At 27.1% G+C, this 16,648-nt stretch overlaps 1 protein-coding gene across 4 annotated transcripts in view; it reads left to right on the top strand.

The window, feature by feature from the left end:
- The window catches only part of LOC135929153 (G patch domain-containing protein 1-like), a 56,742-nt gene that overhangs the window by 16,101 nt on the left and 23,993 nt on the right, over nucleotides 1–16,648 (top strand). For all 4 annotated transcript variants that reach the window (XM_065465753.1, XM_065465706.1, XM_065465891.1 and 1 more), the window contains exons 9-12: nucleotides 13,692–13,812; nucleotides 14,292–14,494; nucleotides 14,927–14,998; nucleotides 16,348–16,605. In XM_065465753.1, coding sequence (XP_065321825.1) covers nucleotides 13,692–13,812; nucleotides 14,292–14,494; nucleotides 14,927–14,998; nucleotides 16,348–16,605 — 654 coding nt within the window. The remainder of the gene's footprint in view (nucleotides 1–13,691; nucleotides 13,813–14,291; nucleotides 14,495–14,926; nucleotides 14,999–16,347; nucleotides 16,606–16,648) is intronic.

The raw sequence follows: 16,648 nt of genomic DNA, 5'->3' as shown, positions 1-16,648 counted from the left end.
GTGAGTAGGTCATTTTTGTGATTTTTATTTTTATCAGTGTCATCACCTTTAAAAGATGTGGAAAAGTGATTGATGGGTAAGGGGTAGATAGTAGCATCCTTGATTTGCTGTGTCAGAGATTTTTTGCTGGCAGGATCAGGAACTTGCAAGGTAGTAAAGGCAAATGACAGGGTGTCTAGCCAGTGTTTTATGGAAGAATAATTATTTATCAAGGAAGTCAAGTTCTTTGAGAGGTGTTTGGCAACTTGAAGTCTTGCTCCCTTAGGTATTCGTGAAATCACAAATGGTTTTGGTGTGACTAAAAATATTTCTACATCTGTGGAGTCGGTTGGATTGAAAGTGAGAGCATTTTCGGCGGTTGAGGTGGGGACTATTGGGCTAGTAGGCACATCAGTCAACGTGGGAATGGTAACTATAGGTTATGCGAGGGCAAGGGTAGAAAAGGCATTTAGGGTTCGAGGGATAGCTGGTGATAAGATGGGAAGTCCAGATTGAGGACATTTTATCTTCTGGTTTCGATGAGATGGCAATAGCCCTGGTTACTTTAACGAGTTTATTACATAAAGGGCAGTTAGATTTGGTAGAAGCTGTGCTGAGGTCTGGTAAGCTCATGAATTAAAATTTTTTTATCAGTTTAAGAGTGAAAATGTTGGATATTATTTTTATCTTCAAATATGGGTTTCTTGTGGGTTGGTATATTAAGGAAGTTTAATGAGTTATTTTTTTGATTTTTGATAAGATTTATTCAATATTTGAGGTTTGATTATGGAAGATGATTTACTCATAGTATAATTATGTACAAGTGATCATATAGAAATCCCACTTTCAATATCATTTTCTGGATAAATATTTGGTTAAATATTATTAACTGAATAAATGTTTGGCAATTCTTGTACAGTATTTAAAAAAATATAATTTAACAATTATAATTAATACAAAATAATCTATAAATATTTCTTATTGCAAAAGCAATACTTTTATTAAAAATACATATATATTATGACTAAGAATTCATTATAATTAAGTTTTGCATATAAAAATTTTATGACTAAGAAAATTTGATAATCATAGATTTGAATTTATAAAGAGAGGTCTGATTTTCTCTGAGATTTGGCTAATTCATCTAGAATCAAATTTTTATTTAGAATAATCTCCTTATAAATATTTAAAAGGGCTAATCCATTTAAACGGTTTTCACCGGTGCTATTTCTTAAATAGGTTTTTAACCTTTTCAAAGTTGAAAAAGACCTTTCATTGGTGCAGATACTAATCGGTAAAGTAGCTAAAATAAAAAGTAATGTTTTGAAATTTGGCAGGGAATCTAAAATGCAATTACACATGGAAAGAGCCTGCAAAGCATTTTTAGGTCTCAAAGAGTACTCTATTCTGTCGAGATTTTTATACCAAAATTCGACATCACAAAGTAACTTATCATACGATCCTGATAAATCATCAGAATAAAACTCTGAGATTTTCTTAATATCCTCTCGCGTTTCATGTGTAATCAACAATTCAGACTCAACCGGCTGAAGAAAATAAAAACTTTTTAAAATAAAATTATGACTAATAAATCTTTCTTTTAATTGAAATAAAAATGTGTCAATAAGGGGAATAAAAATATTTATTTTATAAAAATCCTCAATAGAAGAGGCATCAATATTTAAGCGATTTGACTGTCTAGAAACTACTCAAAAATTTCAATCCCAAACAAATTAGCGATCTCCTTTACTTTCTTGTAAATATGAAATTTTTCATCCACATTTTCTTTGATATTTGCTAATATTTCAACAATATCCTTTGCCCTATTCATAACCTCTCTTAAATCCAAATTAATTTTTTGAAGTATTTTGCTAAAATCATACTTTGCTGGATACGTAGGATTCGAGTGCTGCAAAAATAACTTCATATAATTCTATGAAGAGTCACTGATTGTTGTCTTTCGATAAACCTAGTTGGGCAAAATCGTTTTAGTTTTTTTTTTGGATTATTTGAATCAATATCATCAAATGTTCGGATAAATAACTGTCTCTTTTTGGGTGGTGTGAAAAAGCCACAAACCGACGATATTGTTTCTAAATTTTGAAAAATATATTAAATTATAAAAAGATATCTATAATACATAATAAAATCTAATAAATTCCAATTAAATTAAAAAAAATTTAAGTAAACTGTTCCGGATGTCTCGAATTTCACATGCCTCGGATATCATCAATGTGAGCTGCAGTGAACATATTAAGCGGTGCTATAAAGCTCTCTAATTCTTGACTGCACTCCCTTAACATGACCACTCATTGAGGGAGCTCCATCATATCCCTGGCCTCTCATTAGATTTAAATCTAGATCTTGAAGGGATGCTTTGGCTATCGTCTCTGATTTAGTGTTATGTAAATCAATAAATTGAACGTTCCTTCATTTTATAATGACCTGATTCCATATCAATAAACCTTATTGCTATGGATAATTGCTTTATGTTACCAACATCCGATGTCTCATCCGCCAGAACACTAAAAATGGTGATGCTTTCACTTTTTTAGAAATTTCTTTCAATATAAACTTATTGCATATGGATATAATTTCATTTTGAATGCATGGACTAAGGTAGGTGGCATTTTTAGCCGAGCTTTCAAAAAGCTTTATATAATTATCATTATTGTTGCATAAAAGTTTAAGCAATTCCTTAAAATTACCTTCATTATGAGAAGATGAAAGTGTTAAGGGGCCAGCTGATACTCTATGAGATCTTAATGCTAAGCTCTGCCTCCCTAGCCAAATGATTGCATCAATTATAATTATTCTGGCTCTGTTGGTTGTAACAATATCAAATTTTTTTTATTCAATACATTAGATATTGATATCTTTTGATTCATAGAGATGGCTTTTAAAGCATCAGATATCTCACAAGAATTGAGATGATATTTATTTTGTTGATGATAATTAAAATTTTCAAGAGCATCTTTCCATCTTGTATATACTTGACTTACCAATGTTTTGAGTTTTTGTAACCCGGGTCCAGCATATCTTGGTGAAAAAATGACGCACACTACAAAAAAGCTCCCTTTTCATTAGATGAAGAAGCAAGCCACTTATATTTGTTAAGCCACGATGTTTGAAATGTTAAATTTCTTTTATCCAAAGACAATGGAAATTTATAGCATTTGTCAGGTGCCCAAATATTTTCCACAGCCAACAATTTTTCATTATCATTTTTAAACTGAAATTTTAAGTATAATGATATCTTTTTGAGGACATTGATTTTCTATATTTTTTTTAAAATTTTAAAATATATATTTCAATGTGAATTCAGACCTGAGCAGCACAACAAGAAAAGAATATAGTTTATTAAAAATATATCTTAAATAAAGATTCAAGTTATCTATTACAAATTTAAAAGACAGGGTAAGATATAGAAGGAAATTATTTGTTTTTATCTAAGATACAAGTTTTCACAATACTCCCCAACTCTGCTTGTGAATGTTGTAATATCTAAAGATTATCTGGGAATTTACAATAATCATAATGATGAGCTTTTCATATAAAAAAAGGGTTATAACTAAATAAAGCACATTGCAAAATTTTAATAACTCAAATGAAAATATAATTTACAAATAAAAAAATAGAACTCAATTATATTATAAAATACCATACCATCATTTGATGATTTTCCAGCCAAATCAACTGAGAGCTCTTTACAAGAAAGTAAAATATTTTTATTCCCCTTATTGACACATTTTTATTTCAATTAAAAGAAGAATTTATTAGTCATAATTTTATTTTAAAAAGTTTTTATTTTCTTCTGCCGGTTGAGTCTGAATTGTTGATTACACATGAAACGCGAGAGGATATTAAGAAAATCTCAGAGTTTTATTCTGATGATTTATCAGGATCGTATGATAAGTTACTTTGGGATGTCGAATTTTGGTATAAAAATCTCGACAGAATAGAGTACTCTTTGAGAACTAAATATGCTTTGCAGGCTCTTTCCATGTGTAATTGCACCTTAGATTCCTTGCCAAATATCAAAACATTACTTTTTATTTTAGCTACTTTACCGATTAGTACCTGCATCAATGAAAGGTCATTTTCAACTTTGAAAAGGTTAAAAACCTATTTAAGAAATAGCACCGGTGAAAACCGTTTAAATGGATTAGCCCTTTTAAATATTTATAAGGAGATTATTCTAGATAAAAATTTGATTCTAGATGAATTAGCCAGATCTCAGAGAAAAGTAGACCTCTCTTTATAAATTCAAATCTATGATTATCATATTTTCTTAGTCATAAAATTTTTATATGCAAAACTTAATTATAATGAATTCTTAGTCATAATATTTATGTATTTTTAATAAAAGTATTGCTTTTGCAATAAGAAATATTTATAGATTATTTTGTATTAATTATAATTGTTAAATTATATTTTTTAAAATACCATACAAGAATTACTTATATTTTATTGAATTATATATTTTTTAAATATAGTTATTTACAATAAATTTTTAATATAATAATCTACATAAAAATTTCTACATTTTGAAATTTATTTTATTGTATATTATCATTAAAATAAATGCATAGTTAAATAAAGAGATTTTATTTATACTAAAGTATTTTAATAATAAATAAAATCTATATCTAAAATTTAAAAAAGAATTATTTTAACACTCAATCAGGTATATTGAGTGATCTTAAAAAATATAAGGTTCGGGGAGCAAATTTTTTTCTTTCTAAACTATATGGATTAATTAACAATTGACTAAACATAGATTAAATTTTTAGAATAATGTTTTCAGTGTTCAGTCGCTTATTAATCATAAATTTAACCAAAATTGTTACCAATATTTTTTTTATTCATGCTTGTTACTATAGTGATTAGACACTAATAAAGCACATACCCTAAAAATATTTTAACCCCCCCCCCCCTATGGATAAATCCTGGCTACGCCACTGGCCTGGATGTATGATTTGGGTCATTATCTTGTTGAAATAAAAAGTTATTACCGATCAAACGCTTTCCTGAGGAAATCACATGGTCCTCAATGATTTGCCATCCCTCCTTGTTAAGCGTTCCTATAATTTTGAATATGTCGCTGGTTACCCCGGTGCAACGTTCTAAATGAATTCCTCTTTTAAATAAATTCCAATTTAGTGATATTGACATTTATGACTGACATGTTTATATTTAATATTATTTTTTAGTGATATTGACATTTATGACTGACGCGCATATATTAAATATAATATTTTTAGTGATACTGACATTTATGATTGACGTGTAAAGATCAAATATTATATTTTTTCTTGTTATAGACATTTAAGTAAATCCCTGTTTTAAATAGATTCTAATTAAGTGGTATTGGCATTTATGACTGACATGTTAAGATCAAATATAATATTTTAGTGATATTGACATTTATGACTGACGTGTAAAGATTAAATATAATATTTTTAATAATACTGACATGTAAAGATTAAATATAATATTTTTATTAATACTGATATTTATGATTGACGTGTAAAGATTAAGTATTATATTTTCTATTGTTATAGATATTTAAGTGAATTCCTGTTAGTGATATTGGCATTTATGACTGAATGTTAAGATCAAATATAATATTTTTATTAATACAGACATTTATGATTGACGTGTAAAGATTAAATATAATTTTTAATAATACTGACATTTATGACTGACGTGTAAAGATTAAGTATTATATTTTCTATTACATTGATATTTATGGCAATTTTGCTTAATTTGTATTTAAAATTAACTCTTAAAGTTTTATATATTAATTTAAGGTTAAGTTCGAAAATGTCAAATCTTAATATAGAAATGTGAGATAAAACAGGATTAGAAATAATATATAAGTTAATAACATTAAATAATTTAAATGCTTTATTTAAATTGTATATAAAATTTACGCATATATAAAGATTAGAAAAGATATAAAAAAGACATGCGTTATAACGATGCGACATAAATAAGATATACGATATAAATAACTAATAAGACATGCGATATTACATATATTTGCTTTGCTCTTTAAAATGCTACCGCTAGCATTCATGAGCAGGGTTGCCAGGTCAAAATTTTCATATTGTGGGAGAAATTCGGTATTTTGTGGGAGTAATATAAAAATTGTGGGAGAATGCTAAAAAAAATTTTTTTGCGGGCCTAGTTATCTGCTTATTATTTTTTATAAATATAAAATCGAATCTATTTTCCAAAATAAAATAGGTATTTATTTTTCAAAATAAAATAGCCAACTATTTTTCAAAATAAAATAGCCAACTATTTTTCAAAATAAAATAGCCAACTATTTTTCAAAATAAAATAGCCAACTATTTTTCAAAATAAAATATCCAACTCTTTTTCAAAATAAAATAGATAACTATTTTCCAAAATAAAATACGCAACTATTTTTCAAAATAGGTAATTATAGTACGACACAAAATTTCTTAAATACTATCTTTATTATTAAAATAACATATTGATTTATTATAATATATTAATTTTGTTTAAAAATAATAATCAACGACCTTTTTTAAATACAAAAGAATGTAAACAAGATAAAATTTTATAAAAAAATTGTAATTTTACAATGTAAAAAATATATTTTATGCTAATGTATAAATAAGATTTTATAAAAAAACAAACAATTTTAAATTTACAATGTAAAAAATAATTATAATCACTGCGGGGAAGTTGTTCTACAATATTTAGTTAATACAATGGGGGAAGGGAATATGATATTTTGAGGCATCAAAAATCTTCAAAGTATAAATCAGTACAGGGCAGTCTATCAACATCTATAGCAAAACAAAAATATTCTTCAAAAATAAGAAATAATACAGATGCAACTACAGTTGCGGAAATGGTAAATACCTCTCATGCAGTATAACATTCAGAGAGCTACTTAACATCACAATGTTGGTAGAATCTTTCCCCTTAATATTTAACGACTAATATAAATGAAAAGTATACTTTGTATAACACAAATGAGCAAGGCTATCATCAATGTTTTAGGATATAAATCCAGAAGGTCAATTCTACGATTTGAAAGATGTGCAAACATATGCAATTCTAACAGATGCATCTAATAAGGAGATATCAAAACATTTCCCTTGATCCTCCCCTATTTCAACAAAATTAATGTCATTTCAATAAAACTATTAAAAAATTTTCTCCAGATATGAAATATCCAAAGACATAGCTAACCATATATAATGGTAAATTTGGCAGATTTGGCATTACCAATGAATTGCATGGCAGCTTTCTGATCTGATAATTCCTCAGTGAATTTATCAAAAACCAGAGTGTATTTACAGAATTGAGTCAGGATAATGTTGGTTGACAGATTTCTCCTAATACGCCCTATCGTAGAATTTTAAAATTTTACAAACCTTTAAAAAATAAATAGATTATAAAAGCTGTCCTAATATTTTGAAAAAAATTTTCAAAAATTAATGGCAGAAGTATATTTAGGAATTTTACATATAGGAAATCTACTATATGCTGTTAATATGCAGTTGCAATCAGAAGAATATAATTTAATAAAGGTTCACTAAATTATGCTGCAGAAATACCAAAGTAAGAATATTATTACTATTATCGGATAATTATTAATAAGATTTAATATGATGTCATGTTTAAGGAGATTGTAATGCTTCTTTATTTTTATGATTTGCCAAAATATTCAAAATATTAATTTTACAATGTAAAAAATAAATTTATTTGATTTTATGCAAATGTATAAATAAGATTTTATAAAATATAGAAAGTCAAATAGTTATAGTTAATTATATTTTATTTGAGATTTAAATAATGGAACTAAACGTTTACCGTCGTTATTAAGATATTTATAAAATTCCTGGCATAACATTTTATAATTTTGTTTAACTATTAACTCGGCCTCTAATGTTGTTTGGGGATATTTCTAATATTTAATTTTCGGGCAACCCAACCAAGCCCGAGAAGTCCTAAATGTCCGAGCCCGACCCAATATATTTATAATAATTATACATACTGTTCTAACTTCTATTCTTTCTAACACAAAAATTTTGAAAATGTCGAGTGGAGAATTGGAGAATTTTATAAAAAATATATTTTAGAGCGGAAAAATAAAATAAAAGAACTAGACATATTTTTCGTATAAATATTTAAAATTTATTTTAAAAATATAAAAATAATCAAATACTGTCTCTCAAAATTATTATTTATATATTAAAAAACATTAAATGCTAAAAAAAAAATTGTGGGAGAAATTAAAAAATTGTGGGAGCTTTTTATGGGAGATTTCTAATTGTGGGAGTGAGATGTATGTGGGTAAACTAAAAAATTGTGGGAGACTCCCACTGATGGGGGGAGACATGGCAACCCTGTTCATTAGCTCAACATTGCCTAAATATTAAAAATAATTTAATAATAATGATAAATTTCACTTTTAAGAATCCTAACTATTGTATAAGGACCCATCCAAGGTCTGGTCATTTTACCACCCTATCAGCCCGACTGCTGTTCCAAATAAGCACTTGATCATTGACTAAATAATGGTTATTTCTACCAGCATTACAACTTCTATAATCCCTCTGCTGTTTAAGCTGAGCAAGATCTATATTGCCAGCAGCTATCTCATGAATATCATTCATCCTGGAAACTGTATCTTGAAAAAAAGATTCCAAATCTGCTTCAGGTACATTGTCAGGATCAATATCCTTTTCCTCGTCAATCTTAAATAGAGACATAATATATAGTATATGATTATAAAATGAGATTTATCATACCCCATAAGCTTGTTTTGCTTTTCTACCATACATCAGCTCATATGGTGTAAATTAAGAAGATAGATTCGTGTAGAGAAGTGTTATAGGCAAATATTATGCCAGGCAAGGCATCTGTCCAAATTAATTGATCATCCTTAATACACTTTAGTAGTGCATTTTGGATTGACCTATTCACTCTTTCAACCATGCCATTTCCTTGAGGGTGATAAACACTTGACACCCTCTGCATAGTCCCTATGAGTTTATGAAAATTATTGCTTATTTCATTCACAAACTCACGTCCTTGATCATTAATTTGAATCATATATAATATTAATATTTTATTACCAAATTTATTATACTTTTGCCCTACCATGTGTGCATAGTAACGAGTAAAGGAAGCCCGATACCGATTTTGCCGTTTTATCTTTTAAAGGCATGGCTACAATATATTTGCTGAAATAATCAACTGCTACAGCAATGTATTTATAGCCATCCTCACTTTCAGGCAAAGCACGTAAATCAACACCTATTTGTGTCCATACCTTTTGTAAAATAAAAGATTGTTGTTATATTATATACTCCATTAGGAGGTTAGGTGTCATGTTATAAAGTAAAGCTGCTTACCATTATTTATGATTGCAGCTGAAAAAAAAACATAATAATAAAGAATGAGGTAAAATCTAAATTAGCTAAAAAATGAAATTATGATATATATATCAATTTTTACCTGAGATTGAAGGGGACTATATTGATTTTATTTATTATATTTTCAGATTATAAGTTTTAATTATTAGATTATATGCAAATTATATTTTTATTTTGGACTGTTATATTAACCTTAAAGAAACTAAAAATGAATATATGATATATTTATTGTAAAAAAATTCAATAAAATTTAAATGGTTCAATATATGAAACCAACATAACTAATAAAAACAAGTGCCACATACATATAAGCTATAATAGACAGATCATTAATAAGGCTACAAATGAAAAATATAAAATACATAAACAAAAATTAGAAACAATTATAATGACCAAACTATAAAAATTTTCAAATTAAGGATTTGTTATGTAATCAACTTTAATACCTTTGTTGGGATAGGAATTGAATGTAACTCATTGTTAGTTTTGTCAAATCTTGTGTTGCAAATATCACAACATTTTACAAAATTAACCACATCCAATTTCATATTTGGCCACCAGAAGCTAAAAATATTATACATGATATAATAAATAGATTTATTATGCAGAAATATTTTACCTTCTAGTCAAGTTGCTGTGAGTCTAAGTGATACCAAAATGGTCAGCTAAAGATTTTGCCTCATTAGTATCACATCCACTCCACTATAACTTTTTAAAGAAGTTAAACTCTTCTGTTACAATCTAAAATTGTTTCACTATTATAAAAATGGTGAAACAATTTATTATTGTGTATTATATTTAAAAATATATTATTGATCATATAATATTATAATTTTTATATATTTTACCTACCAGCCAATTTGCTGTAAGTCTTGGTGATACCAAAATGGGCAGCAAGAGATATTGCTGACACATTAGTATCACATCCACTGTGAACCATTTGAAGAAGTTGAATTCTTCGGTCAAGGTCCAAAACAACTCATTATGAGAATGGTTATGCATTTTACCCTTACAAATTTTATATCTCGAGGCCTGAACTCGCAGATTGCGTCTTAAGCCTTTATTGGAAGACATAGATGATGGATATTTTTGGTAAAGGATATAATCCTGTATCTCATCAAATTCTATTAAAATGAATAGAAATATACTAAACAAAATTTATTTACTTGATTTATCGTCTTTCGTCATTTGATTGGGGAAACAAAGGAAAATTTTGGTATCAAAAACAACTGTTGAAATGAATAAAAAAATAATATATATAATAAATGGCCCGTCCATATCCAAAAATTTAATTTATAGTATTTAATGAAAATATAGAATATTTCAGTGTATTTAGTCAATCATTTTGTTTGCAAACTGAAATTTATCTTATAGAAAAAATTTGCAATATTTTTTTAAGTTAGCAAATATTTAAATAAACTGAAATACAATAAATATATTATTCAATGTAAATAAAGAATATTTCAGTGTATTTAGAATCATTTTGTGTGCAATACTGAAATTTATCATATAGAAAAATTTTGCAATATTTTTTAAGTTAGCAAAGATTTAAATAAACTTAATTGGAAAGAAAAATTATCAGGCCCAAGATCATATCCAAAAATTTAATTTATTGTAAATTTGCAATATTTTTTTAAGTTAGCAAAGATTTATAATTACAATAATATAAAGAATATTTCAGTGTATTTAGGCAATCATTTTATTTGCAATACTGAAATTTATCATATAGAAAAAATTTGCAATATTTTTTAAGTTAGCAAAGATTTAAATAAACTTGGAATGAAAAATTATCAGGCCCAAGATCATAATTTAATTTATTGTAAATTTGCAATATTTTTTTAAGTTAGCAAAGATTTAAATAGCTTAATTGAAATAAAAAATTAGTAGGTTAAAATAAATAAATATTCTATTAAAATTCCTAAAATTTATTATTAGAAAAATTTATAATCATTTACTTTGTAAAGTTGAGTATTGGTAGAATAATAGGTTTTTATGCCAGTTTATAAGTTAATCGTTGTTATGATGCTATCAAATATATATAAATAATTTACTTTAAAATTAATTAAATTAAGATATTAGAAGGATATATTATTTACTACTTTGCAAAATTTGTAGGCCAGCAATATTTACAATTGATCTTGATAGATTCTTCATAAATCTGATTTAAACGAACTCCCACTTCAATCAAATATGTCATTATCACTAAAAAATAAGGTTAAATCTTAACATGTCAGTCATAAATGCCAATATCACTAAATTAGAATCTATTTAAATCGGGAGTTCATTTAAAACGTTACACCGGCATCAAAGCACCCCCACCCCATAACAGACCCTCCCCCGAATTTGACTGTAGGAATTATGCAGTGATCGCTCATTCGCCCAGCTGAGCAGCGGATATATTGCCTTTTTTTAGAACCGAAGATTTCGAATTTTGACTCATCACTCCATAAGACCTGGTATCAGTTGGCAGATGTCCAAAATTGATGTTTTCGTGCCCAGTCTAATCGCTTGAGTTTATTTTTTTTGCTCAAGAGTTGGCTTTTTGACCACTACCCTACCATAAAGTTCAAAGCTCCTAAGGCGCATTTTCACAGTTGTCACACTTATCGGGTTTTCCCGAGTCAGGTTAATCTCTGAGGCGACAAAACGTCGATTGCGTTTACTGATCCTTGTTATATATCTATCATCGCTTAAAGTCATTTTGCGGTGTCTTCCAGGTCTCTTTGGATTCGATATTGTAATATTGCGTAATCTTTTAAGTATACAATCGACTGTTCGTTGAGCTAGGGGTTTTTTCTCTGGAAATTCGGCGATTACTTTTACCACTTATGTGTAAATTAATTATTTTGCATTTAGTTGGAATAGAAATTTCTCTTTTAATCATTTTGATCGAATGTTCGTTAAAGACTAAAAGTTTCTTTAAACAATGATTTAAAACAAAAAAAAATCTAGGAATTTTTTTAAAATAATTAAAAATGGGTTTTAATAAGCAAATTAGAATGTGATTAGTGACTTTCTTCCAGAAAACAATGGGCAACTTAAAATTGTTGCTGAAAAAACTAATGAACCCTATTTTACCAAACATGTCATTTTTGAAATGTTGTTTTCAAAGGCTAAAATTTCATAGAAAAATTTATAGAAATTCCGAGTTTTTTATTTCTAAACATCTCTAGACATCTTAAATTAATTAATCAATTCGCTTTTACCCAAATAAATTAAAAAGTTTTGAGTTATTAATTTTTTATGTAAAAATGCATGGGCAGTCATTTATGGCCGGTATTGTATATTCATATTTTGATTTAAATACATGAAAAAGTAAATTTTAGCATTTTACAAAGATTAGAAAATTAGAGGTAAAAAGTGTAAAATAATAAATATTAAATATTTTATTGCCCTTTTAAGATAAGTTAAAGAGAACACTATCCATGCATATTTTAGCCAATGAGCAGTTATTAGGTTAAATTTGAAAAACTCTGAATAATATTAAAAAAATAATTTACCAAAAAAGTTATAAATATTAGCAAAACATTTACTAAATATGCTTATTTCAATCACAATATCCTTGGATGTATTGCAAAACATAGAACCTATCAGATTGTGTCAAATAATGATTGACAAACCTGGTGTATTAATAATTAAATAACAAAACAAATCGGAAACGTTAAAATAAAATCGTCTCCTACATTAAATAATGTCTCGAATTTTGAGTGGTGGATGTGGAGATCCTAAAATAGATTTTTTGTTGGTGATAATACAGAAATAATCTTAATCAAACTTTGATATTATAGCCTTTCAACTTCTGTGTAATATATGTTTTCCTCTTTTGACCCAGGTTAATCCAAGCAGACTTTTTCGAAAAATATTTAATGATTAAATCTTATTTAGTTTGTTATTTTTGAAATTTACATTTAAAAAGAAGTACCAGTTTTATATTTGAGTATTGTTTGTTGGTGTTAGAGATTCAAACTAGATCAAATGTAAAAAAAGCTATTATTATTTTTTTTAAGCTTCGGGAAAACACCACTAAATAATTTTGACTTATTAAACTGCATAATTTAATTATTATATTTAATTAAAATAAAAAAAAGTTGAAATACAATTGATGTATATTTCTAAACCCTGTTTTGAAAGTTTTTCGGTCCAATCTTTTGTTCATCACACAATCTAAACTGGACCGTTAAACTTCGCGATTTGTGAGACAGCTGTCAATTTGTGAATCTAGGAAGGATCGATTCTAAAGGAGAAATGAAAATAATGAACTTTTTATCACAATAAAAAAAATTTCAGAGACAATCGTCGAAATTCTTTCCGACTTTTCGCTTTCGTTTGTTCTTTCCAATCAATTTCCCGTCAATCATTCAATCGATTCAGTCGCATTACATCTGTTTCGTCGAGATGCCTCTTTACAGTTAAAAAATTTTTTTTTTATCATTCATTTCCTTTAAACTTAATTTATTTATTTTAGAGTATATCAGAGACTTACAAGCTCCGAACCTACGGACCTAAAAATTTATTAAAAATGATAAATTCGAGCCGGGCCAATTTTTAAAAAATTAAGAACCCGGGTAGAAAAAAATATGAATATTTTTTTTAGTGATATGAATATACTTTTTTTTGTGCACAAATTAATTATTTTCTTTTTCTAGATTTTTTTAAAAAATGAGGCCACTAATGAAATATCTAGTAACGCCACTGATGCCTGAATATAAGAGTGTTCTATTTACGTTTTTTATCTTAAAAGAAAAAAGGAGGAAATCGACTAATACCCAAATGACTATAAACCCAAGGAACACATTTTTATTTAAACAAATTTTGAATGGTCCCGCCGGGATTTGAACATATTTGGTTTCAAATTTAGTATTTTTTCTTAAAACAAATATTTATCAGAAATACGCAATCACTCAAACACGATTTTTCTCGAGACCTTTTCTTAGCCAAACTCTTAGCCCAAAAGAATTCCGACCAAAAAATTAGAAGTTTTTCATATCCCAATCGAATTTTCGGCCTTTTTTGTGAGAGGATTTTTGAAAATTCGCGCTATCTTAACCCGAAGAAAAAGAGTCGGTGGAACACAGTCGAACAACAAACCAGTTACTTATACTATATTAAAAAAAAATTATTTAAAATTACTTGGATTGATTGATTAGGAGACTTAGCTCGATTCAAAAACTAAAATATTCAAATATTGATTTTGAAAATTCAAAAAATTTGGACTTAATTCGCTAAAATTTTTTACAGGCCTAGATTTTTACAGATCGAATGAGTAAATTCATATTAAAAATATATTATATTGGCTGGGCTCCGAAAAAATAGTTTCATGGATAGAAGCCTATAAAATTCTTATCCGGGGCCTGGTCTAGCTGATTTCTACTAGCCCTTTATTTATTTATTTTTTATACCCATTATTATTTTTATGTCTTATAATTTCTGAATTTAAAATTCAAAAAATAATTAATTAAATATTATTTTTAGCTAGCGGGGTCATGAAAATCAAAAAATAATTAATTAAATATTATTTTTAGCTAGCGGGGACATGAAAATCGAAGAGCGAGGCCGACTTCTGGGAGAAAATCCTTTGCGATATAATGATAACGGTAATATATTTATATATTTACTTTTTTGAATGACCCAAAGATTGTTATTTTTTGTAAAAAAGTGTTTTTTAAATTTAATTTTCCTTGGCTTTGATCTACTTTTAATTCAACACTCCTACGTTGTTAGTTTAAATAGATTAGAGCTAAGAAAGGTAAAAGTTAAAAAAATAATATTCGAAATTTTTTTTGTCCTATGTCTTGAGAAAAATTTTTGAATCTTACTTTCATAAACTTGTTTTAAATTTAATTTAAAAAATATATGTGGCGATACACTTAATTTAAAATATAAATTATTTCAACTATATATCTTTTTTATTTCAAGTTAATTTCTAATAGCGAATAATATAAAAATGAATACAATTTTCCATGTAAAATTATTCCATAAAAATGATAACTCGCTTTCTTTTTTTAATCAAATAATTAATTAAATATAAACAAAATACAAGAATAAAATGATAGGTTCATCTTATAAATGTGTATAGATTTGTAAAAACACTACATGCCCCACCCCCACCCCGAATAATACATGACCACTAAATACAAATACACATAGGACGTTTATCATTAACTCCAAACTTTATATTTATACATTTATAACATTTTTGCTGAAAATACATTATCTCTAGCGACTATTATAAGAATTCATAAATTTGGCTTTTTATCTAAGGAGGATGCAATCGGAATCGTCTCTGCTACGTACTTCCCATAAGAAATGCGTTTTTTTGTTCATAGGAGGACTAAAAAAAAATACTATATAATTTCCTACGGCTATTATTATTTCTATGTAATAACATTAATATTTCCCCAATTAGATTAAAGAATTTGGGCGAGTGACCAGTTGAATGGTGATAATTAAATATTTTAAATTTATTTAACGAATATTTTGAATTTGTCCTGAATTTTAGTCATGAAATTGCTGTAGAACGGAATTATGTAAAATTTTTGGAACATGAGCTGGTAAAAGGATAAGATTATACAGTAGGGTTGTTAATATAATTAATATTGAATCAATATAGGTATGTTAATTTATACTCTCTAATATTATAATAAATTATAAAGAATATTAATGTCAATAGTTCTTATTTCTTCAGATGTAGGTAAGTTAACTCTCCCTGGCTCCTGTATGAAACATTTTTTAAACTAATAAAGAAAATAAAGGGTGCTAAGTCTTTTGTAAGTTTAGTGTGCCCCAATTCAATTTGAAAAAAGATCGATAAAAATGTTTTATAACAATTTTGTAATTATTCAGACGCAAAATATGAGTTTGTTGATTGAATCGAAAAAATACGAAAATATATTTATTTTTTTCTAATGAGAATAATTTACATTGTACATCATATTTTTTTTAGCCAATAAAACTTCTCCCATCAGTAATCCCGAATCAATTTCATTGAATATGCGCGAAAATAAGGAAATATCGAAAGCCCCGCTCTATACCCCTTTCGCCAATAACCCGCTCAAAAAAGACAGATTCTACATGTTCCTCAAAAATTTTGACCAACTTAGTCGGTTCAAATCTGATCCACTTTTGGACAAAAATGACAAAACATCTAAAGAAAAAGATAAACTCAAACAGATCCTCAATTCTTTGTCAGGCTTAGATAAAGGTATATTTTAAAAATATTATTACTTTGCTTTCATTTTCCACCA

This window comes from Gordionus sp. m RMFG-2023, chromosome 1 (genome assembly GCF_954871325.1).
Source record: "Gordionus sp. m RMFG-2023 chromosome 1, tfGorSpeb1-WG-v2, whole genome shotgun sequence".
NCBI lineage: Eukaryota > Metazoa > Nematomorpha > Gordioida > Chordodea > Parachordodidae > Gordionus > Gordionus sp. m RMFG-2023.
The sequence above is the reverse complement of the archived record's forward strand: the minus strand, read 5'-3'. Positions and strand labels throughout refer to the sequence as shown.